This window comes from Phyllostomus hastatus, unplaced genomic scaffold (assembly GCF_019186645.2).
Source record: "Phyllostomus hastatus isolate PE091 unplaced genomic scaffold, TTU_PhHast_1.1 phas_scaffold_28, whole genome shotgun sequence".
In the NCBI taxonomy this organism is placed as follows: Eukaryota; Metazoa; Chordata; class Mammalia; order Chiroptera; family Phyllostomidae; genus Phyllostomus; species Phyllostomus hastatus.
In genome coordinates, this window is record NW_025334022.1 from 956,066 (window position 1) to 979,949 (window position 23,884).

Consider the following 23,884-nt stretch of genomic DNA (forward strand, 5'->3'; position numbering starts at 1 on the left):
CCAGGGCACACATTCATATCTCTCATCTCTCTCTCTCTCTCTCTCTCTCTCTCTCTCTCTCTCTCTCTCTCTCTCTCTCTCTCTCTCTCTCTCTCTCTCTCTCTCTCTCTCTCTCTCTCTCTCTCTCTTCCAGAGCACACCCAAGCCTCTCTTCCCCTTTTGTCCCTTCAAGGCATGTCTGTATCTCTCTCTCTATTTCTCCTAAGCTCCAAGGGCCCTTTTACATCTGTAACTTTCTAAATGAATTTTCTGTTATAATTTGAGACTTGGCTCTGAATTCTCTTAGCCAGAACTCAGGAACTGAGGTTGCTTAACCAAGGTTAACAGCTGGCACTGTTTTTCCACTGCTAACAATTAGTACATCACTAAATAGAATCTGACTCATCCTTTGACTTCTGCAAATGCACCACTCTCACCACATATTATTAATGAGGAAAAAACTTGTTAATAGAATCTAGAAAATTTACTACTAGAATGATGGTTTGAATACTCTAAAGACTACTTAAATACAATGCTTTTAAAATCAGGTTTATTAAACATTTGGAGGAAATTTTCAGTTTAATAAGACTCATAATTAACATTTGGCCATAAGACAAAATGACTGAGTCAACAGAGTGTCTCTTGATGAGAAAAGACTTCTTGTTTTGTATGAAACATCTGAAATTAAAAAGAGCTCTATTATCAACAAATAAGCATTAATAACAAACTATTTGACTTAGATTAATTACTCACAGGATAGGCAAAGGAAAAAAAGAATTCAGCAGAGAAATGAAGTGAGACATATTATACATAATCTTTATCTTTGAAAGACTTGACATTAAGATATTTTCCTCCAAGTCACAATTCCTCCTGAAAGCCCACAAACTCAGTGATCCCTCCATCTTTTGAAACTCTATTACATTATCCATACAACTCAAAAACAAAAATCTAAAATCAGCTTATAACACAGGTTATTTTTTGTATGAATTCTATCTCCCCCAACTGGAGTGTGAGCTCTTGAAGGATAGACCCCCTGGTAATGTTTGTGATCCTCTGCCTGTGGCACACTAGTAATACATTTTAGAGTATGTCCACTTTAAGTCACTCAATATTTTTCTCTTAATCCTGCTTTCTCCTGTAACTCCTTTCTTATATTTTACCTTAATCTAAATGTAAGTAGTGTTTCATATTCTAAAGCAATATTCTCTTATTTCAGCAAAAGTAAATCCACCCCAAAATGTAGCTTTTCAGGGTTAATTTTTAAATTGTTATATTTTCTGAAGACATCATCACAATCCATACAACATTAATTGTCCATCCACAGTGTATAGGCAAAAATTATTCCATTAGTCCTAAATGCAGAACATTTCTTTTTATCTACTGTTGGGAACTACCCTGCCTGGTTTCAGAAGCTGTAAACCCTCATGGATAAGGCTGAGTAAAAAGATCTTAGGACCATACGTCACTAAGGAGACAAAGCTTATCTTCCCAGCAGGGGTGCCACCTCTGTCCCCTTTACTTCACCCTGCTTGGCCTTGGGCAGATAACTATTTAGCCAATGATAGGTAAGATTCCTCAAGGGAGGGACAACCTGAGACAGGCATGGTCACAATAGGGCCATCAGGGAAGGACTTGGGGGACTATAGAAAAAGAGGGTGATGGACCTTCACCCCCCAGCTTTGACATAGCCTAAGTCCTCATTTGGTCTGTAAGAAGTCTCTTAATCTCTGGCTGCCTTACTCTCCCTGCCTGACTTAAGCCTGAAACAATGCTGGAGGGTGGTGCAGCCCTAGGCAGGAACCAGCAGTTCCCCAGGACGATCAGGCCTAAGAAAGAATGCATAAAATCCTGTGAAACCTGCTTTGCTAAGAATCCCCTCAATTTTCTGATAAGGGTCCACGCGTAAAATGAGTTTGTTCCCCAAAGTCTTATGTCCCTTTGGCTATCTGACCCTGACTCAGAATAAGCCCTCATAGTTATTTGAATGTTATCTATTGTTTGATCATTACTTCCTGACAATAACTGATGAGCTTTACCTGTATTCTTGTGCAAATTAAGCCCAATAAAAGCCCATTGAGGAACAGGCTCAGGGCCCTTCTCCTCGAAGAGACTGGCTACCTTTCCTTCTCATCCGAGGTGGCTGGGGGAAAGGGGCTTTGCTGCACAAAGCTCCCCCACAGTCTACTGTCCCAGAGTAAGTATTATAATGTTATACAACTTACCATTTTCAGTAAAGCTTTTTGTTTAGAAGTAAGCAGGCAGCTTATTAACAGAATAAAAATTAAGACAAAAGCAAATGGTATCAAGAAAAATAGCAGGATTTCCTTCCACATGCCATCTAAGTGGGAAAAAAAATCACAAGAAAAGGGGAGAAGGGTTAGATGTTCACAATTATTTTCAAAACTGAATTATTTCATAAATAATTTAGTAAATGGTGAAGAGCTGAGTTTTAAGTCAAAAACTTCTGCCATCTTTGTCAGTGCATAGACACCACAGATATGTTTGAGTGTACCATTTCTTTCATTTTTGTACTTTTTATGTAGAATTACCTCACTGAAGTGTGACATCTCTTCATTTCACTTGGAAAAATAACTCCCCAAAACCCAATTCTTATTTTCCAATATGGTTTTGTTTAAAAATTGACCTTGAGAATTTTTCATAGGAATAAAGTGATAAAACATTAGCCGATTAATAAAATAAATGTATCTTATGTATCTCTTAACTCTCAATAAGTCAAATGTTTATATCATATAATGGTGTACTAAGCAAAAGCTGGTCTTCAGTATAAGTCTATGTGTAAATAATGGACCTCATCTTTAAAGGTTATGATTTTAAAGTTGCCTCACATTTCAGTGACTAAAGAGTTTTTCTTTATTAAATTTTTATTTTATTTTATTTTATTTTATATTTTATTTATTTTATTATTTAATTTTATTTTAGAAAGAAAAGAAAAGAGAGAGAGGGAGAGAAATATTAATGGGGGAGGGAAACATCAATTGGTTGCTTCTCACACATGCCCCCGACCAGGGACCTGGCTTGCAACCCAGCCATGTGCTCTGACTGGGAATCGAACTGGTGACCTTCTCTTTGCAAAAAGATGCCCAACCAATTGAGGCATACCAGCCATACCAGTATTTTTTTCTTGTTTTTTAAAGGTTGTATTTATTTATTTTTAGAGGTAGGGGAAGGGAGGGAGAAAAAGAGGGAAAGAAACATCAATGTGTGGTTGCTTCACATGAGCCCCCTACTGGGGGCCTGGTCCACAACCTAGGTATGTGCCTTGACTGGGAATAGAACCAGTGACCCTTTGGTTCACAGGCCGGCATTCAATCCACTGAACCACACTACCCAGGGCTTTTGTTTTCTTTTAGAGATAAACTTTTAATGGTTCTTCTGCGTAGCAAGGAATGAGAAATGACTATACAGACTTAGAACAGTAGGCAAAGCTTGTCCTTCCAAAACTAGTATGTCTCATTTGTTTTTAAGTAGTACTATAAAGCATCTTGAATCCTAGACCCATACATACACTTAAAACTACCCACAGTCCAACCTTTTTCTTTGCCTTCTTCCCTCCAGATCATATTTTCTAATAAGTCAAATTCATATGGTCAGTTCAGTTAAGATTTGCAAGGATATAATCCAGAAAAGTAACTAATAATGTAAGATTTTGGCATGCAAAAATAGTGGGAAAGCAGTTTTCTTTCCTGAGTTTCCAGTTGCTTCTTCTGTTTATGAGTCAACCCTGAAGAAAAAATATTTTCATTAAAAAATGTCCTATTCTTCTATAACTTGAAACATCCAATAAAAATATAGCCTAAAGAACTAAGGCCACATGTATCTGAGGAAATTCTTTACTCTTGAACTCAAAGTTTTAAGATTTTACCAGTAGATATCCATCAGGGAAAAAGAAGTCTCAGTCATCAATATCATGGTTAAGACTATATGTACAATACATAAAAAGATGTAGATTTTGAGGATGTGGCTAAAAACTCACCATAAACTATGCATCAACTAATGACAAGATACCAGTAGAACATGATTTTCTCAACATCAGTTCCATAGAGTCTACAGATTTCTTATAGTGATGACAAAATTAAAAAAGTAGAACCAGTAAGTGTTCATTCTGACTTCATGTTATCTCTTAGTTAATTGAGTTCTCCATCTCTCTGCCTATTTTTTTCTCCATAGCCCTTAGTGATTACACATATGATACATTTAGCTTCATTGTTTGTTGCCTATCTCTACTCAGTGTGGGAATAAAATATAAATTTCTTGAGGACAGGGAATTTTTTTTACTGCTCTTTGTCTCATGGCTGAAAAGTGTGACACATAGTAGGTGCTTAATAAATTTTTGAAAAATTAAAGAGAACAATAATGTCATTGTATTAATAGGGAGATAACAGTCAAACAGTGATTCTAGTATAATGGAACAACATGAAAGGAGATGAATGATAGATAGAAATGACAGAATCTGTCTATATCTATATATGTATATGTATTTACATATGTATATATCTGAAAGAGCAGTGCTAAGTTAATGTACTTCATTTTCAAACAATTATTAGTCATGTCTATTGATAAAGCTAGTATACTGAAAAGCACAATAATATTTTGCCTCATTCTCAAGGCTTTTTAGTTTATATTACTATTTCATCATGTATTTTATCATGTCAATTTAAATCAGTGTTGGAAATGAATGGAATATGTATTTTACTAATGATAACATATTAAGTAGAAAAACATTCATTAGGCATAGTACAAGACACTCAAAAAAAGTATATGCTGACTTATCCTTGCTTTAAGATTTCTGTTCTATTAAAAATTGAAAGCATAGGAAAATATTTTTTTAACATAGGTGCCCCCCTCCAAAAGAAGAACTAGCATATTCTCTTTACTGATAGTCAGAAAAACAAGAATGTTGGTAACAGAACCATAGCAAGACTCTTAAACTACTTTAACCACTCTCAGTTAAAACTCGATATTAGATTTTCCATAAATCTATGTTTGATTAAGGTTCTTGTTAATTTATCTTCTCTGATTATAGACTCTATGAAAAAGACTTTTGATTTCTTTTTTGATATATTTTATTGATTATGCTATTACACGTGTCCCATTTTTTCTTTCTTTTATTCCCCTCTGATCTGTACCACCACCCCCACCATCATTCCCCGACTTTAGTTCATGCCATGGGTCATAAATATAAGTTCTTTGGCTACTCCATTTCCCATACTATTCTTAACATCTCCCTGTCTATTTTCTACCTACCATTTATGCTTCTTATTCTCTGTACCTTTTCTCCCATTCTCTCCCCACTAATAATCCATGTGATCTCCATTTCTGTGAATCTGTTCCTGTTCTAGTTGTTTGCTTAGTTCGTTTTTGTTTATGTTCTTCTTATGTTCAGTTGTTGATAGTTGTGACTTTTGTCATTTTACTGTTCATATTTTTCATCATCTTCTTTGCCTTAGGTAAGTCCCTTTGACATTCCATATAATAAGGGCTGGATGGTGATGAACTCCTTTAACTTGACCTTAACTAGGAAGAACTTTCTCTGCCCTCCCATACTAAATAATAGCTTCTCTGGATAGAATAATCTTGGTTGTAGATCCTTGCCTTTCATGACTTTGAATACTTCTTTCCAGCCCCTTCTTGCCTGAAAGATTTCTTTTGAGAAACCAGCTGATAGCCTTATGGGAACTCCTTTCTAGGTAACTGTCTCCTTTTCTCTTGTTGCTTTTAAGATTTTCCTGTTATCTTTAATCTTGGGTAATGTAATTATGATGTGCCTTGGTGTGTGCCTCCTTAGGTCCTACTTGTTTGGGACCCTCTGAGCTTCCTGGACTTCCTGGAAGCCTATTTCCCTTGTCAGATTAGGGAAGTTCATTATGATTTCAAATAAGATTTCAATTTCTTGCTCTTCCTCTTCTCCTTCTGGCACCCCTATGATTAAGATGTTGGGACACTTTAAGTTGTCCTGGAGGTTTTTAAGCCACTCCTCATTTTTTTGAATTCTTTCTCCATTCTGTTCTGGTTAAATGTTCATTTCTTCCTTTTGTTCCAAACCATTGATTTGAGTCCCAGTTTCCTTCCCTTCACTGTTAGTTCCCTGTACATTTTCCTTTATCTCACTTTGCATAGCCTTCAGTTTTTCCTCTATTTTGTGACTATACTCAACCATTTCTGTGATCCTCCTGATTACCAGTGTTTTGAACTGTGTGTCTGATAGGTTCACTATCTCTTCATTGCTTAGTTGTATTTCTTCTGGAGCTTGGATCTGTTCTTTCATGTGGGCCTTTTTTTTTTTTTGTCTCAGGGCACCTGTTATGTACTAAGGGGCAGACTCTTAGGTATTTGCCCAGGCAGGGCAACACACATGGCTGCATTATGGTGCTGTCTGTGGAGGAGGATTCTGAGAGGGAACAATGGCACTTGCTGGGCTCTCAGCTGGCTTTCAGTCACTTCTCCTGCTACCCACAAACAAATTGGGTCCTCCTGGTACTGATTCTCGGGTGGGTGGGTTTGTGTACATTCTAGGGCCCTGTGGGTCTCTCCAGTGAACTCTCCTGTGAGGCTAGGAATTTCTCCTGCCACCTCAACTCCCACAGGTATTTTCAGTCAGAGGTTTTGAGGCTTTATTTCCCCACACTGTAACCCTGGGTTGCGTGGTCTGTCTTACTCCCCAGTTGTTCCTCCTTATTTATCCACGTGCAAATGCAGGGCAGGATAGCTGCTCTGCCAGCCACTTCCTTGACTGATCCACAAGTCCTCTCCACTATGGCTGCCCATCTCCATGTCTCCTATCAATCAGGATGAATGTTTTTTCTTTAACTCCATGGTTGTCAGACTTCCATATAGTTTGATTTTCTGGCAGTTCTGGTTATTTTTTGTTTTTTAATTTGTTGTTGTCCTTCTTTTGGTTGTGCAAGGAAGCTAAGTGCATCTACCTACACCTCCATCTTGGACAGAGGAACTGATTTGTATAACCACAAAATACACCAAAAGAAAATTAATTATGCTAACAAAAAGCCAGTTATTTAGTTGCTGTTCTTTTATTTCATACCTCTCCAGCATTGTGTATCACTCCATTCACTCCAAATTCCATCATCTGAGCAATAAATATTCATTCTGTTTCTCACTAAAAAGCATAATTGCTGGCTTTCATTTGATGTTCTTCTGACATATATTTCATTTTCAAATGTGGTGGTCTGAAAGCCAAGGAAAAAAAAAGATGCCATTATTTCATCTAATTGTAGCTAGATCAATCCCTTTTGTCACCTTCAAAATGGATTTTGTAACATAAAATATATGCATCGAATGACTAGAAACATATCTACCAAAATTTAACAGTGGTCATCTCTCTGTAAAGTGGGTTACATTTTTTTTTATTTTTATTCCCTTCTTTATCTATATCTTAAATTTTCTCTATAGTGACAATGAACGCATGCAGTAAATGACATGTGTGACAGGACACAATTTCTAGGTAGCTTTGGTGTGATAGCCAATATTTGGACTAGTGTCAAATTTCCCAGATTTCATGAATTGGAAAATGCTATGTACACTGTGTTGGAAAAAGACAGAGCCATCATGTGAATGCTATTGCTATAGAAACTATAGGATTCATACACATAAAGCTTCCCCCTCCCCTTTTTTTATTTTGGTTAATCACCTAAAACCTGTGTAGTAGGTGCTTTGGGCTTGACATGAAACTACCCTTTCAGATGTAAGAATACATAAAGGTGGATAATCTCAAAGGAAAAATATAGCTGAGCAATTATTTCAATTTTATATTTTAAAGAGCTGAGGAGTGTTTCTCATAAAAATAATAGTTTTCATTTTGTTGTAACTTTCTTGAGAACCAACATAGTGTATATAGGTTAAAGTGGACAGGGAATAAGATCTGGATTTTAGTTCTAGCTGTGTAATGTGAATGTAAATCAATTCAGTTCCTTGGGACTTGTAAATCAATTCAACTCCCAGTTTTCTCATGCTTATGAAATGAATTGATTAGAACTAATGCCTCACTTACTTTTTCTGCAACACCTTCTAAGTTAGAAATAAATGATTAAAATTATCATATAACAATGTGGGGCTAACGGCATCATCACATTTTTGGTGCTGGAGGATAATCAGTCTTTCAACCATTGCCTGCTTCCTGTTAACCTCTCTGCCCAGCTACAAGCAATTCTCAGGAAGCCCAGCTAGACTCGACTCTAACTCCAGCCTGGTGGTTGTTCCTCAATAAGTTGTTTTTTATGTTTTTGTTTTTTATTTTTTTAATCTGAGACCTCTTCATAATCCATCTTATGCATGTACTTATCAACTTTAATTTATTCACACATTATTGAAAATAAGTGACTAGATTACCTCTAAGGTTCTATGCAGCTTTAAAGTTGGTATGATTGATTATACTTTCAAACAGCAAAAATCTTTCTTATATCCACTAGATGATTTGATTTTCTTGAAATTAAACTAAGATACATTTCAATGTCATGTTATCTCCTGTGCTACTTCTTGTGGACAGCAATTGATTGGTTCTCATGTTTGTTATTTTATTTAAAAGGCTATGTTTGTTTTTCCCAAATAAATGTAATGCTCATACCACCCAAGTAGTATCATCTTCTGTGAACTTAATTTCATAAATGAAACACTTTGATGGAATGGGTCCATTAGGTATGTTCCATTTCAGGTTAATTTCATCTGAATCCTTCACAATAATACTAAGATAGTCTGGTGGCAAAGATTTAACTGAAAAACAAACAAACAAAAAACTATTTCAACATGGAGGTTACTGAAGTTTAACAGTAGTCCGTACGAAAAGCAAAGGAAACCTAGTAACCTAAGCCTCCAGGACAAATCAAGTGGCTCAAGACTATTCTCTATAAAGTGAATTAAAATCAAGATTGCTTGTCAACCTAGTTTAGGTTATTAACAAACTTGGTTGTTTTGGAAACTAATTTTCGGTGAGTCACATATTGACAAATAATAAAGCCAAAGAAAAAAGTTAGATGACCCAAATCATTACCGTCATTTTTTCATTTTGTAGTGAAGGGAAACAGACTATATCACCACAAAAAGTGCCACTTAAGCATATAGATTATTTCAAGCTGAAAACTATTAAGTTCCAAAAGACTCAGGAAGTTTTCCTTCCTTTCCTTTCTTTTCCTTTCCTTTCCTTTCCTTTCCTTTCCTTTCCTTTCCTTTCCTTTCCTTTCCTTTCCTTTCCTTTCCTTTCCTTTCCTTTCCATTCCAACTGTCCACTTAACTGACTGAAACAATTTAAATATGGGCTGGTCCAGGAAGAGAGCCATCACCAGAGATAACTAACTACAAAATGTATGGGCCAGGGGTGGTGGGCTGGGGAGAGCTGGCAGGGACTATTTGTTCAAAGTCCTCTCTGTGCCCCACTGTCTCTGAATAGTGTTATAAACATTAATTTAGCAGTTACTCTTTCCATCTTCCTATGAATTGTCTTCCTTCTCTTTGAAATGCCAGGCCTCTAGGCCCTTCTCCTTAGCTCAGGATGACACATAAGCCTCAATAGCCTAATTGTCTTTGGGCTTTTCATGTCTATGTGGGGCTCTCATATATATGTAATTAAATTTGGTTTTCTCCTGCTAATCTGTCTTATGTCAATTTAATTATTAGGCCAGTCAAAGGAACCTAGAAGTGTAGAGGAAGAGTTTTAGCCCTTACAATAGCATTAGAAACACTTACCATAACTATGACTACTATTATTTTTGTTAATAGCTAACATTTAGAGCTTATGATGCATCAGGCACTGAACCAGGGATGGTTTGTAGAGAAATTTATATTATAAATGTATTCATACCCACAGTAAATCTATGAGGTGATCCTTTATTATCCTCATTTTACTGATGAGGAAATTGAAATATGTTAAAAGTAACTTGCCCAGAGTCATAACCCTAGGAAGCAGTAAATTCAGACCCAGGTATGGCCAAGTCTAGAACCTGTAATTTTTGTAACTGTTAGAACTGAGAATCCAAACTTGGAAAATATCCAACCATTTCCTATTTAGGCCTGCAAGCAAGTGACTGTATAATTACTCCATCACTAACACTAGACAATAATACTGTATAGCAGACCACCCTTAGAAGCTGAGAAGTAGATTGTGAGTTCTAATGAAAATGCTACTTTACCTTTCACTCAATGCCTTATCTTCCATACTTTTATATTTAATAAGTGCTTCCTCTGTATCCTCTGTAGGCCCACATTTTTCTAGCTTTGCACTTTAGTAGGTCTCCATCTCTACCTCTCTTTCTCTCTCTCTCTATGTCTAACTCTTCTCTTTCATGTGGTTGTAAATGGCCTAAAATAGAAACATTTTAAAGTTGTTTGGTTACCTCACCTATATTTTGAAGCTGAAAAATGAAATAGCTGGGTCTGATAAGCTGGGATTTTGAGGATCCATTAACACAGATGTAGAAATCTTTATAGTCTGGTGATTCCAAATAGGGAAACCTGCATCCAATATTTTTCCCATTACCCTGTATGTAATCAGCACACTGTAATGCATGGTCCAAGCCCTCATACCTGTAAAGGGAAGTTTTGCAAGAATTGTTTTACCAATATCTTCTAGCATTATGGTGTCCCATTTTCAATTATCTTAAGGCACTAAGTGAGTTAAAAATCCCTTAAGAACATTCAATATTTATTGAGTTACAACTATGTACCAGACCCCATGATAAGTGCTAAGGATACCACAGTAAGGAAAGGAGACATAGTCCATAATATCATGATGGGAACTTTTATGAAATATCAAAGATAATGCACATTTATGTTGACTCACCAGCAGGATTTATGAATCAAAGAATAATTTTCCTATTAAGAAAACCAGGAATTTATACAGTCTTAGATGATACTGCCTTTTTTTAGTATTATAGTTGGCTTAGTTTAATATTATCTTAGTTTCAAGTGTACAATATAGATTCAACATTTGTACAACTTATAAAATGATCATCACAATAAGTCTAGTAACCATCTGTCACCATGCAAAGTTATTACATTATTGACTATATTTCCTATGCTGCACACTAAATTTCTGTGGCTTATTTATTTTATAACTAGAAGTTTTTACCTCTTTTTCCCCTTCATTTTTTTCCTCAAGCCCTTTCTCTGGCAACCTTCACACATGGTTGATGAGATTATAAATTGATGCAGCCACTATGGAAAACCTTATGGAGGTTCCTAAAAAAATTATAACTAGGACTAGGACTTCCATATGACTGAGCAATTTGTACTTTTGGGTGTTTATACAAAGAAAATGAAAATCTTAATTTGAAAAGATATGTGCATTCTATGTTCATTAAAGTATTATTTACAATAGACAAGATATGGAAATAACCTAGGTGTGCATGGATAGATGACTGGATAAAGATGTGAGAAAATATATATATATGAATTTGTATATATATATATATATATATATATATATATATATATATATAAAATCTCTTTCTATATATAAAGAGAGAGAAATATTACTCAGAAATAAAAAAATGAAATCTTGTCATTTCCAACAACATATATGCTAATTGATACTGTTTTGTCTATATTGTACTGGAGAAGTTACATTTGAAGAAAGCAGGTTTAAAAACAGATTTATAAAATATTGTTATGTTTAATAAAATAAATGAAAATTCTCTGAGGATACACTGCACATCAAGAGATAAGCCTCTGAAAAACCAATGGGGTGAAAAAGGAAAAGAGGAACTATTTGACAAGTAAATATGTAATTTCCCAACATCCTAGACAAGAAACGTTGCCATATCATTGAAAGTTAACCTCTTCCCAGTAAGAAAACTAATGGGAATTAAGGGGAATTCCCCTACTGCTTTCCAAAGCAAGAAATGCCTGATTTATTTTCCTAAAGAAAAGCTTGCAATGCAAAATGTGACATTAACTATAAAAGCAGCCAAAATTCTCCCTTTGAAATAAGGCCAATCCAATCAATGATGTTGGTACAAATAACTAGATTCTACAGAACTGACTTTATGCCAAGTATTTACTTTAGCCAGAGTTTGTAAAATTGTAGTGTTTTGGTTAGTTTACCTGATTAGAAGTTTGACTTTACACAGATTTACTTTGTGTCAGTGGGAAGCCTCATAATATACTTATTTTCCGTTCTCTATATTTATCCTTCACTATTTTACTAAGAAGATGATAAAATTATGTTAAACATGAAATACAATGTACAAGAAGGAAAGGACTTTGTCTTATTCACATTTTTGTCTTTTTTATGTAGAACAGAGACTGGCATTTAATAATTGCTTAATATTTGCTGCATTAATGAACAAAAAGTTAGACCTTAAAAACTGGCACATCCAATTTGAGATGAGGAAACTGAGAGCCCCAAAAGGGAAATTGCTTACCGAAGACCCCTGGATAAAATGATGTCAGAGCAGGGATTAGATCCCAGTTCTCAAGATTGTTAATAATTTATGTCTTATCACTTATTATTATGATTTTCTAAAGAAAAATGCCATGGCAATTTGGCCGTAAGACTCACAAAGAGTAACACTTTGTCCTCTCATATGCTTTTTCTTTTTCTTTATTTCCTTTTTTCTTTTTATGCTTGCTCTGTAAATTTATTGTCTTTATCTGAAAAATCTCCATAGAAAATTGTGGTTTGATTTGTTAGCTCTCAGCACCCCATTCTGAGGTCTGGGGAAGCTTATTTTCTTCTGCGTTATGTAATCTTTCTTATTGGCAAGACACATTTTGAAACTGTTCCACTTTTTTTAAGCTGCTTTTTTAAGCTTCTTCTCATAGACTGAATTCTCTCATACAGCAGTGAGAGCTTTCTTATACAGATCCTACATCATGTCTGGAGTTATGTTGTTCTTTATGTACTGAGAGAATTGTTTCTAATAAGCATCATCATCTCCTCCCATTAAATAACATATAATTTGCAATGTTGTGACCCATGATGTGCTTCTGATGTACTTCTGCATTGAATTTCTTGCTTTCTGAACCATACCCAGGGAATCATTTGGTACTATGAGAGACAGACAAGCCTCCATCCACAGCTCCCTTCAAGGTCCCCAAAGTTTTATTTCTGGTAGTAGTTAGGTAAGCCCTACACCCAAAGAGCAGGTGAAGACATCAGGTTGACCATTAATGTTTTCCACATTGTATTCATCTCCAGTCACCTCCACTTGTCAAACCTATTGAGAAGCCTGTGGGCCAGGAGCAGGCCAGTACATATGCTGCAGTCTAATCTGTCAAGCTGACCTTCACACCATACTTGGGTAGTTCATGAGCATAAGTTGCACAGACTGTCATATCTCCTTCTCTACGAGCATAAGAAATATGACAAATGACATCTCTGTTGGTTACACGAACTATCATCCTGTACTTACATTTGAAGTGTTTTTAGGCATAGTAATCAGTTTTACTCTCTTATCATCATCTAAATTTCACTAGGTATCCCTTAAAATAGGCCTTATTTTGACAACTTTAACAAACCCCATCCTGCAAAAGAGAGACCCATGTCCTCAGCTTACCACAGACCTGCAGGCACAGCAGAGCTCCAGTGGGGACAAACATACTTTTTCTATTATTTCATAAATACATCTTTTTTCATTAATTTAGTAAATATTTAGCAATAGTCCACTACGGGTATAGCACAGAGGTAGTCAAGTGAAATATAAGAAATAGTTCATCCCCACCAATCTCTTAACAATTTAAGAGAGGAAACAAAGCATATATGCATATATGTGAAAAAAAGTTAAATGTTATCTGGACAATAAGTAATAGTTCCGAGAAAAAGTGAGCAGAAATTGATGTGATCAGTAAAGGTTTAAGGAAATTTAATACCAGACGGCCTTTGAAGGATGGATAAGAGTTGGCAAAAGAGAGAGTCATAGGGCATTTCAGATAGGAATGCACACAAAAGCATAAAAGAATATAACATGTGTGAGAATAAAAATGTAGAAATGGGTCTAGATAGAGTGGAACATCCACAATGGTGATAGTAGAAGGTAACATTGGAAAGGCAGTGGTACAGTGGGGCAGAGACCTTGAATGGCAGTTAGATTTTATCCTGGAGACAATGAGTAGCCACTGGAGGTTTTTAAGCAAAAGAGTGGTATATGAATACTGCAGTCTAGGAAGATAGATCTGACTACAGTGAGCAGTATGTATAAGAAGGAGAGAGAGTAGAAGCAGAGAAACCTTCACTTGGGAAGCTATAGCAATCATCCAAGTGTGAAATGAACTGAGCCCAAAGTGGTGTTCTTAAAGAATACACGGGAAGTAAAGAACAGATGTATGACCTAGTAAAGGAGTGTCGGGACATGACCAATGTTGTCATGAAACAAGGAATGAGGGAGATAGAAGATTTAAGATGGCTGTAAGTTTAAAAACCTCAGTGATAGTTACCAAAGGTAAAGTCAGAAAAAGGATCCAGTTTTAATAGGTATTTGCTTTTTCAAAAAGCAAAAATATAAAACATGCCAATATTTTTTAGGTTATACATCCATTTATTTAAATAATACAAAACTGAATCTAGTATAAAAACAGTGATTACATTCGTGTATAACCCACAGAGAGCCTTCCAGAAGCCATAGCCTAAACATACTTCTCCTTTAAAACCCCAAATAATTATAAACAACTTCATCATAAGTACAACACTGAAAAATACAATGAATTTAATTAAGTGAAAATTCAGTTACCTCATTCTATGGATTAATCTTACTAGATATTTTCCTAATATGAAATTCTTATTATAAAATACTCACCAGTAAAACAAGTTGTAATTGGTGTCAAAATGGACACCCGTGCCAAGTTTCCAAGAACAGAGTAAATACTGCCAGTTATAATATATGCAATTCATATCCCACACTTTAGTTTCCAGATTTCCTAAAGGAATGAATGAACTGTAAATGCTTGAAATACGTGGTGATGAATCACTTGGGAAATCACTGTACAATTCTTTTTCATTTCCTTTTACCTCTCCATTTAATTTAGCAATCAACATAATCAAGAATATTCCAAAAGGAAGTTATTGAATCACTTCACTGTAAGTGGGGCATGCAAAATCAAAAACTTTTGAGGGTTCATTTACTAGTGTCAGTACTAGTGTAAGCATATATGCAAGTACTAAATTAATAATTCTAAAATGCTCTGAGCAATTGAGCAAATGCTCATAGGCATATTTATTAATATGATGCCAAAACTGGCAACTATATTAACCAAATAAGATGTAGGCTTCACCAAATGTGTTTGCTAATTTAAAGAATTCAAAAAGGCTAGTCACCCACTCCTAAAAATTATTCTTTTTGTACCATACTCTCAATTGTACATGCAATCTCATGTATAAAAGTTAAAGGACTTATTCCCTATATGGATTGTTCTCACAGTATTAAATATGAAAAGAAAGCTTTGTTTTAACCTTGAGGTGATGTCCAATAAGTAGCTTCTGACCATGAACTCTGGACTTCAGATCCATTTGTGCATTGTCCTCGCAGAAGCGTATGTATCTTTGCTTCAACACCTTTGTTAAGATCAAACCCATCTTTGTAATGTAGATTCTTAGTAATGATGGTCTGTTTGATAAAAACATGAGACAGAGCCAGGCTTAGAAACAGTGCTGGTATCATAAACTACATTAATAAGGCTAATAAGTCATTAATAACCTGGCGAGTTCTCAATAGCTAAGAAATTACTCAGGATTATCTGATACAGTCAATGGTTCAGTTATATTTCCGTCAGAACTTTTGTATATCATTTGATGAGACCATTTGAATCTTAATATGTCATTTTAAAAAGTCTGGAAGAGACAAAGGATCTAATGGCATGATTTGCATTATAAGCTACTTGAAATCAAGAGATAATTTTCACATACCATGCACATATGACATGGCAAATGATTTATCACCTTTCAAATGTCATATTAATTCTTCAGGAATAATATAAAATAAAATCTTGGAGGTAACTGGAGAAAGACAAACTGTAAGTTCCTAGAGCAGTGGTCCCCAACCTTTTTGGCATCAGGGACTGGTTTTGTGGAAGACAATTTTTCCACAGATGGGGTGAAAGGAATGGTTTGGGGATGACTTAAGTGCATTGCATTCAAGCTCACCTGCTGCTGTGCAGCCCAGTTCCTAACAAGCCAGGACCAGTACTGGTCCATGGCCCTGGAGGTTGGGAATACCTGTCCTAGAGGACTAAAATCACATATTGTTTATCCTTGTATTCTTGATGCCTCGCAGAGTGCTGGGAACAAAAATTGCTCAATAAATGTTTGGTTTGAATTGTTTCTTGAGCCCTGGCCAGTGTGGCTTAGTTGGTTGGGTGTCATCCTGCAAACTGAAAGGTTGTGGGTTTGATTATCAGTCAGGGCAGATGCTTGAGTTGTGGGTTCAGTCCCTGGTAAGGTGCAGTAGGAGAGGTAACCAATCAATGTTTCTGTCTCACATTGATATTGAAGTTTTTCTTTTTTTCTTTCTCCCTCCCTTCCCCCCTCTTTGAAATCAATGAGCATGTCCTTAGGCCAGTATTAAAAAATAAAAAATAATAAAAAATGAATTGTCCTTTGAAACTACCTAGCTAAATTAGGAGGGTAAAAGAATTCATTGTACAACAGAAATCTTTGAATGAACATGCTTGTAGACTATGTAAATAGTTAATAATTTGATTTACTAAAATATATGCAAAGAACCATGTTGTGTTCCATGGAGTGAGTACAAAGATAAATATATCTTGACTCCCACAAAGAAAAAAAATCACAGTCTAGTAGCATATATAAGACCCATATACAGGTATATAAGTAACTATGAAGTATGGTAAAATGTATAAGCACTCTTCAAGTTCATATTCCATGGACCAAGTGTTTTGCTTGTTTTTTTTTCTATAGTAGTCTTAATACTGGATAGGGTGAAAACAGATGTGACAGTAAGCACAGGAAAAAGCAGCAGCTATGGAGGCTTGTTTTATCTTAATAATACCTATTAAGAGACAGAAATTAGAGTGGACACTGACATCAGGAATCACAAGAAAACTCCTAACAATCACTCTGACGTCACAACTGCATGCTTTACTTACCTTCCAGTTTTCACTATCAATGTTTCGGTATTTTAGTTCGTATTCTACCATGCATTCCTTACAATTATCCAGAAACAGTGGAGGTTGCCATTGCAAATAGAGATAACCTAAATATCCAGGATCCACTATCTCAAAATCCTGAGGAGGATTAACTGAAATAAAATAAAAATATTTTTACTTTTTTCCTGTATTTAATGACAAAAAAATGCTAAATCTGGATTGCTTCCATATGTTCATTAACTGATGAATAGATAAATAAATTGTGGTATATTTACACAATGGGATATTCATCCATAAGAAAGAATGAAGTATTGATATATGCCACAACATAAAGAATCTTGAAAACTTAAAGCTAAATTTAAAAAGCCAGTAGAAAAGACCACATATTGCATGATTACATTTACATTAAATATCCAGACTAAGCAAATCTATTGAGACAGAAAACACTAGTGGTTGCCAGTAGCTGGAAGGAGAGGAGAATGAGACATGACTGCTGGATGGATATAGGGTTTGGTTTGGGGGTGATGTAAATATTTTAGAATTTGACATTGATGGCTGTTGTACAACCTCATGAATAGCCTAGACACCACTGAACAATACACTTTAAAAGCATGAGTATACACTTTAAAAGCATGAGTTTTTTTGCTATGAAAATTACATCTCAATAAAGCAGTTTAAAAATTGATTTACTGCTATATGGTTATCCCTTTTTAAAGAAATCACATATGCAAAATGTGACTTTGCCTAGAGAGGTACTAAGTTTTCACAGAAACAAGAAATTCACATGGAGTTATCTCTGTGGTCATACAGATCATAATTTAGTCTAAAATGGGAACACTTTATTACAGAAATCTCTCTAATAAAAAGAACCAGTCTTAATTCATTGTTTACAATATCCATTTTACACCATAGCACACACACAAAAAGGGATAGAAAATATAAAACATAATAGTTATGGCTAAAGGCCTTAAGAATTAGGAGAATAGGCAGATCTTGTTGGTCTAGCCTGGTTAATAAAATCCTTTAGTAAACTAAAGTTCAGAGCTAGCCCTAAAGTATGGCAAACCAGAGCCACTCTTTGGAAAGAGTCAAGAAGTGGCAGGCAGCTGAATAGAATGATATCAGGAAATGGACTCTTTTATTCTGGGCAAAGAAGCAGTAGGAGGCAATGGTGACCCCATCTGATAATTTAAAAAGCAATGAAAACAAATATTCTATAAACTTTCCTACTAGCAAAGCTAGTAGTTACTATACTACAACCCTCATGTTGCCTTTCTGCCAATAATTTGCTCTCGTTTCTGCCCTGTTGTTCATTTTAATACAACACTTAATGATGTGAGGGGAAAAAGACCCACAGAAAGAAATTGTGGCCCTGGCTGGCATAGCTCAGTGGATTGAGCGCGGGCTGGGAACCAAAATGTCCCAGGTTCGATTCCCAGCCAGGGTACATTCCTGGGTTGCAGGCCATAACCCCCAGCAACCGCACATTGATGTTTCTGTTTCTCTCTCTCTCTCTCTCTCTCTCTCTCTCTCTCTCTCTCTCTCTCTCCCTTCCCTCCCTAAAAATAAATAAATAAAATCTTAAAAAAAAAAGAAATTGTGGCACAAGTAATAATCTGATGTAGGATCCTCATGTGGGTACATGAGGAAAGCCTGCCTTGGGGAAGAAATAACAGTCTTGTTGTTTCAACTTTTATAGTTAGAAATTTTTGTCAAATGCATCATTCTAATTACCTTCAGTTATAAGAAGACTTAATGAGATAATTTAATAATTCTGTAATTAATTTTAAGTTTTACTTTAAATCTCTATATTTTTTTATTTATCTAATTGTTTTAAAAGTTAATGGTAGGAATTAAAAAAAGTTTTGGTTAGTTGGGTATCGGGCAGTGTTGTTTCAGATAATTAACATATTCATTAGTGAGGACTATAGAAAATATTTACAAAGTGTCTTTTAATTTGGCTTTTATCCCACAAAATGTTTGTTATCATAGTTACCTTACACATGGCACTGACTAGTATGAACATATCTTTTGTGCATGGACTTCCTGAATTCCAATAACAATCTATCTATTTGTCATGTACTTTTTTAGGTCAAGTTGAAAAGACAGTTAATATCTCTAATTTTCAAACTACCTCATTGTTGGTTTACCTTTTATCTCAGCGTTTGAAGAACAAGTAGAGCCAAATGCTGTGCAAATAACAATGGCATATAGGCATCTGAGGTCCAAATGAATTAAATCCATTTCTCTAAAATTTAATACCTTGAATTTTCCACTCTAAAAAAAATACAACATTTTAACTTGATCTTACTTCAGATAACCAAATAACTAAATGTAATTGAAAATACATTTGGGAACTCTCTGCATGCTTTCTACCAAGACTTGGGAAAATTGTGCCACACTGAACCATGAACAAAGAAAGAATTAAGTCTGGAACCAATATAATTGAAAAAGGAGGATTATAGTTTCATCTTTCTCATAAAAATAAAAACAAAGCAAAGCAAAACAAAACAAAACAAAAAAAAACAGTATCCCTTTACTAGCCCCACCCCCACACTTTTCTATATATCACAGCTGTAGCCAGGATGGGTTGACTTAAAAAGCCTTCAGCCTGTAGACTGAGCCAGACCCACCAGTTCTTAATGGTTCATGGGGGGAATTATGACATCATTAGTCTCCATAGCAATCCTCTCCTCTAAGAATGAAAACACACAGATACATACACTCCTTTCTGAAATGAAAAATATTTGAAAGTTATCTGACTACTAAGAATGCTCAGAACCTACACCAAACCTCAGATAACTCAGAACTTTGTTCCATTTAGAAATCAGTTCCATTTCTTCATAAATATGAAATCATCATCTTCTACTCTCTTATCTGTTTCACTCTTCCTTGTGTTTCCTATATCTGTAAACAGCATCATCATCTTCCTAACTGCCCAAATCAGAAACCCGGGAGTCTTCCTCAACTTCTCCCTCTCCCATCTAATCTCTCAGCTATCACTACCACTTTCTAAATTGAGGATCTTTTCATCAAGTATCTCCTTATCTAGCATTTCCTGTGTCCAAACCATTCTCCACCACATACAGCAAGAATAGCCTATCTAAAGGGCAAATCTGAACTTAGTAGCCCTTTCTTAAAACAGCACTTCACTGCCACAGAATACAATTTAATCATCTATTTATCCTTAAAGAATACTGGTTTTGTGATAAAAACTTAAAGGATTCATTTCTCCACATACCTGCTCAATAAAAAAAAACTTTCCTTTAACAATGAGATATCACCTCACACCTGTTGGAATAGCTATCATCAATAAATCAACAAGCAAGTGCTGGTGAGGATATGGAGAAAAGGGAAACCTAGTGAACTGTTAGTGGAATACAGATTGGTGCAGCCACTGTGGAAAACAGTACAGAATTTCCTCAAAAAATTGAAAATGGAACTGCCTTTTGAGTGTTCCACTTCTGGGAATATATCCAAAGAAACCTGAAACACTAACTCAAAAGAATATAAACACCCCTATGTTCATTGCAGCATTATTTACAATAGCCAAGATTAGGAAGCAGCCAAAGTGCCTACTAGGGGACAAGCAGATAAAAAAGCAGTGGTGCATTTACACAATGGAATACTACTTGGCCATAAAAAGAAGGAAATCTTACCTTTTGTGATAGCATGGATGGACCTAAAGAGCATTTTATGCTAAGTGAAATAAGCCCATCAAAGAAAGATAAATACCATATTATTTCACTCATATGTGGAATCTAATAAGCAAAATAAATTAACAAACAAAATGGAAACAGACTCATAGATAGAGAGAATAGACTGACAACTGTCAAAGGGGAAGATGGTTGGGGAACTAGGTGAAAAAGGTGAAGAGATTAAGCCAAAATGATATAACCCTCATAGACACAAATAACAATATGGTGAGTACCAGAAGGAAATGGGGTGGGGGAGATGGAAGAGGGTAGAGGGGGGATAAGTGACTTGGGATAGTGAACACACAATACAATATAAGATGATGTATTATAGAATTGTACATCTGAAACCTATACAATTTTATTAACAAATGTCATCCTGATAAATTCAGTTAAAAATACCTGTGGAGATTGACCATGGAAGTGAGGGGTAGGCTGGGCAGAGGAGGGCAAAAGGGTAAAAGCTGGGACAACTGCAATAGAATAACAATAATAAATAAATAAATAAATAAATAAATAAATAAATAAATAAATAAAAATTTAAAAAACGTTCTCCTTTCAAAGAAAAATCACTACTTACTTGAAGTCCTACACTGCTCTTTGAGTCTACAATCCTGGAACCAACAATTTCACAGGAAGTTAAGGATTAAAAGTCACTTACCCAACATTCAGGGACAACCTTTCTTTTCTCCTATGTAAATTAATTGAGCATAACAACCCTCTCTCCTTGCCCCACCCTCTTTATCCTGGTCAATCTATAATGTTCTAATGTTGGTAGGCTTCAATTATTATGTAATAGAATCTTGGGATCAAGCTGTTAAAGACAGCTAGTATACCGGAGACAATGCTTGTCTGATCCTTCTTTATATATTGAGAAATAAAACTCAGACTTGTCCAAGATTACACAGCAAGTTAATGACAAAACTAGAAGAGGACAGAGATATGATCCCCAATTCAATGCACTTCCACCCTACTGTGCTGGTTCCCACATGTTTGACTCAGGATTATGAAAGCTTTTCCTCTGGGGCTCCAATATTTGTCTTCCCTCAATTAGCTAACTAGGCTGAATCAACACCATGCTATGTTGTATGCTTCATAAAATTATAAGGGGATGCCTTTTCTCTTACTGAGGTCCAATAAATATCCCTCCTGATTTCCTCCCTACACACTTGCCAGCCTATTGCTGCCTTCTAAAGCATCTATAAGTAATGGGTAGGTTTGGTCAACATAAGACCACAGACCTTCCACAGAGCTTCTCTCATAGATTGAGATAAACACACTAGTCACTTTTGGACCCAAGACAATAGGTCTGACAAAGAGAAATCTATTAATATTACCTATAAACACTAAGACAATCAGGCTTCCTTCAAAATGTTCACAGACAGACCTTAAAGTCCTCTTTCACCTACCAATCTGTCCTTAAATATTTCATACCCTTACATCATGTATAGCATAAATATTAAATAAAGAGTTAAAAATCACTTGCTTCTATTGCATTTATAAGCTACTGAAGCTTGACTCAAGCTATCAAGTAGTATTTCCTGGATCAGCTCAATATACTTAAGCAAAATCAGGAAATGGGATAGCTGACTTCCTGACTTATCTGTAAGCCCATGAAAGAAGTTCCTAAATTACACCTAGGCTCCCATCTAGACTTTCTTATCCAAATGAACACAAAGGCAATCATTTCCTTGTCTGTTGGGTTACAGAGTTGTCACTAGTGCAATGATGTGCTTTATATATTTTTTTAATCCTCACCCCAGGATATGTTCATTATTTTGAAAAGAGAAGAATAGAGGGAGGAGGGAGAGAGAGAGAGAGATTGATTAACATCAATATGAAAGGAAAACATCTATCAATTGCCTCCCATACATGCCCCAACCAGGCACCAAACCCACAACATAGGTATGTGCTCTCACTGGGGAGAGAACCCACAATATTTTGGTGGATGGCATGATGAGTCAACCAACTGAGCCAACTGGCCAGGGCTATATTCTTTATATGGTTATATGATTACCAAGAAGGATGGAGTTTTCACAAGAGGGGTGCAGGGGGGAGGATATGAGGACAAAGGGAAGATGGGGAGTAGAAATGCAGATATACAAGATTTAAAAGTTTATCATGCACTCCCCACCCCCAACCCACAGTTAACAACCACTTGCCTGATCTTAACTCCTTATTTTTTATTTTTCTTAAGATTTTATTTATTTATTTTGAGAGAGAGGGGAAGACACGGAGAAAGAGAGGGAGAGAAACATCAGTGTGTGGTTGCTTCTCACACACCCCCTACTGGGGACATGACCCAAAACCCAGGCATGTGCCCTGACTGGGAAATGAACCAGCAACCTTTTGGTTCACAGGCTGGCACTCAGTCCACTGAGCAACACCAGCCAGGGCTTAACTACTTATTTTTTAAAATGAGGAAATACCTAGAAAGGAAAGTGAGTTGTCCAAGTTCACACAACTTATTTGTTGCAGATCTAGAACTGGAAAACACTCTCTTAAGCCCTTTCCTCTAACTAGCAAATAAGTTTTCCTGTTATATGGCATCTGTCCTGTACCTATCTTACCAGAAGCTGCACCTGGAACCTTCCTCAACTTATTGTCACCAACCAAACCATCAACCCACCACAGAGTTTCATCATCATAACATTTTTGGCAGAGTAATAATTCAATAAAGCTTCTTTAAGCACTTATTTTTACCAGATATTATTCCAGTTAAACCTTGTCTAATATACAAGATGCAAATTACAACAGTCATAATATCTGCAGTAATAATAATACCTCCTACTACTTCCTTAGCACTCACAGCAGCCCAAGTACTGCCCTGCTCTAAACAGTTTATGTACATTATCTCATGTCATACTCACAGTCAGCCTTGGGTGTATATACTCTTTTTATTCCCATTTTAAAGACCAGGAGCTGAAACACAAAGAAATTAAACAATTTCCAACAAGACTCATAGACCACAAATGGTGAAATATAGCTTTGAATCCAGATAGTCTCCTGGCAGAGCTCTTGAAGACAACCACTATACTAGGCATTTTTCATACCTGAGATCAATGTGGAAGGCAGCTTCTGGTTTCTACCCACTCAGTTTCACCTAATACTCTTGCTTAGACAGTTTTCACTGAGACAGACACTCC

The 23,884-nt window shown here is 35.8% G+C and overlaps 1 protein-coding gene and 1 pseudogene across 1 annotated transcript; both read right to left on the reverse strand.

Annotated features, from left to right (window-relative positions):
• Positions 1 to 527: 527 nt before the first annotated feature.
• Positions 528 to 23,884, reverse strand: IL13RA2 (interleukin 13 receptor subunit alpha 2). Its single transcript, XM_045817654.1, has 12 exons — positions 23,792 to 23,884; positions 23,609 to 23,660; positions 21,141 to 21,211; positions 19,194 to 19,320; positions 17,044 to 17,195; positions 15,392 to 15,545; positions 14,739 to 14,859; positions 10,346 to 10,530; positions 8,579 to 8,724; positions 7,040 to 7,184; positions 2,202 to 2,317; positions 528 to 657 (listed from the first exon to the last, which is right to left on the reverse strand). The coding sequence occupies exons 2-12, from the start codon at positions 23,643 to 23,645 to the stop codon at positions 607 to 609; spliced, it is 1,305 nt and encodes a 434-aa protein (XP_045673610.1). The 5' UTR covers positions 23,646 to 23,660; positions 23,792 to 23,884; the 3' UTR covers positions 528 to 606.
• Positions 12,594 to 13,478, reverse strand: LOC123805217 (annotated as a pseudogene).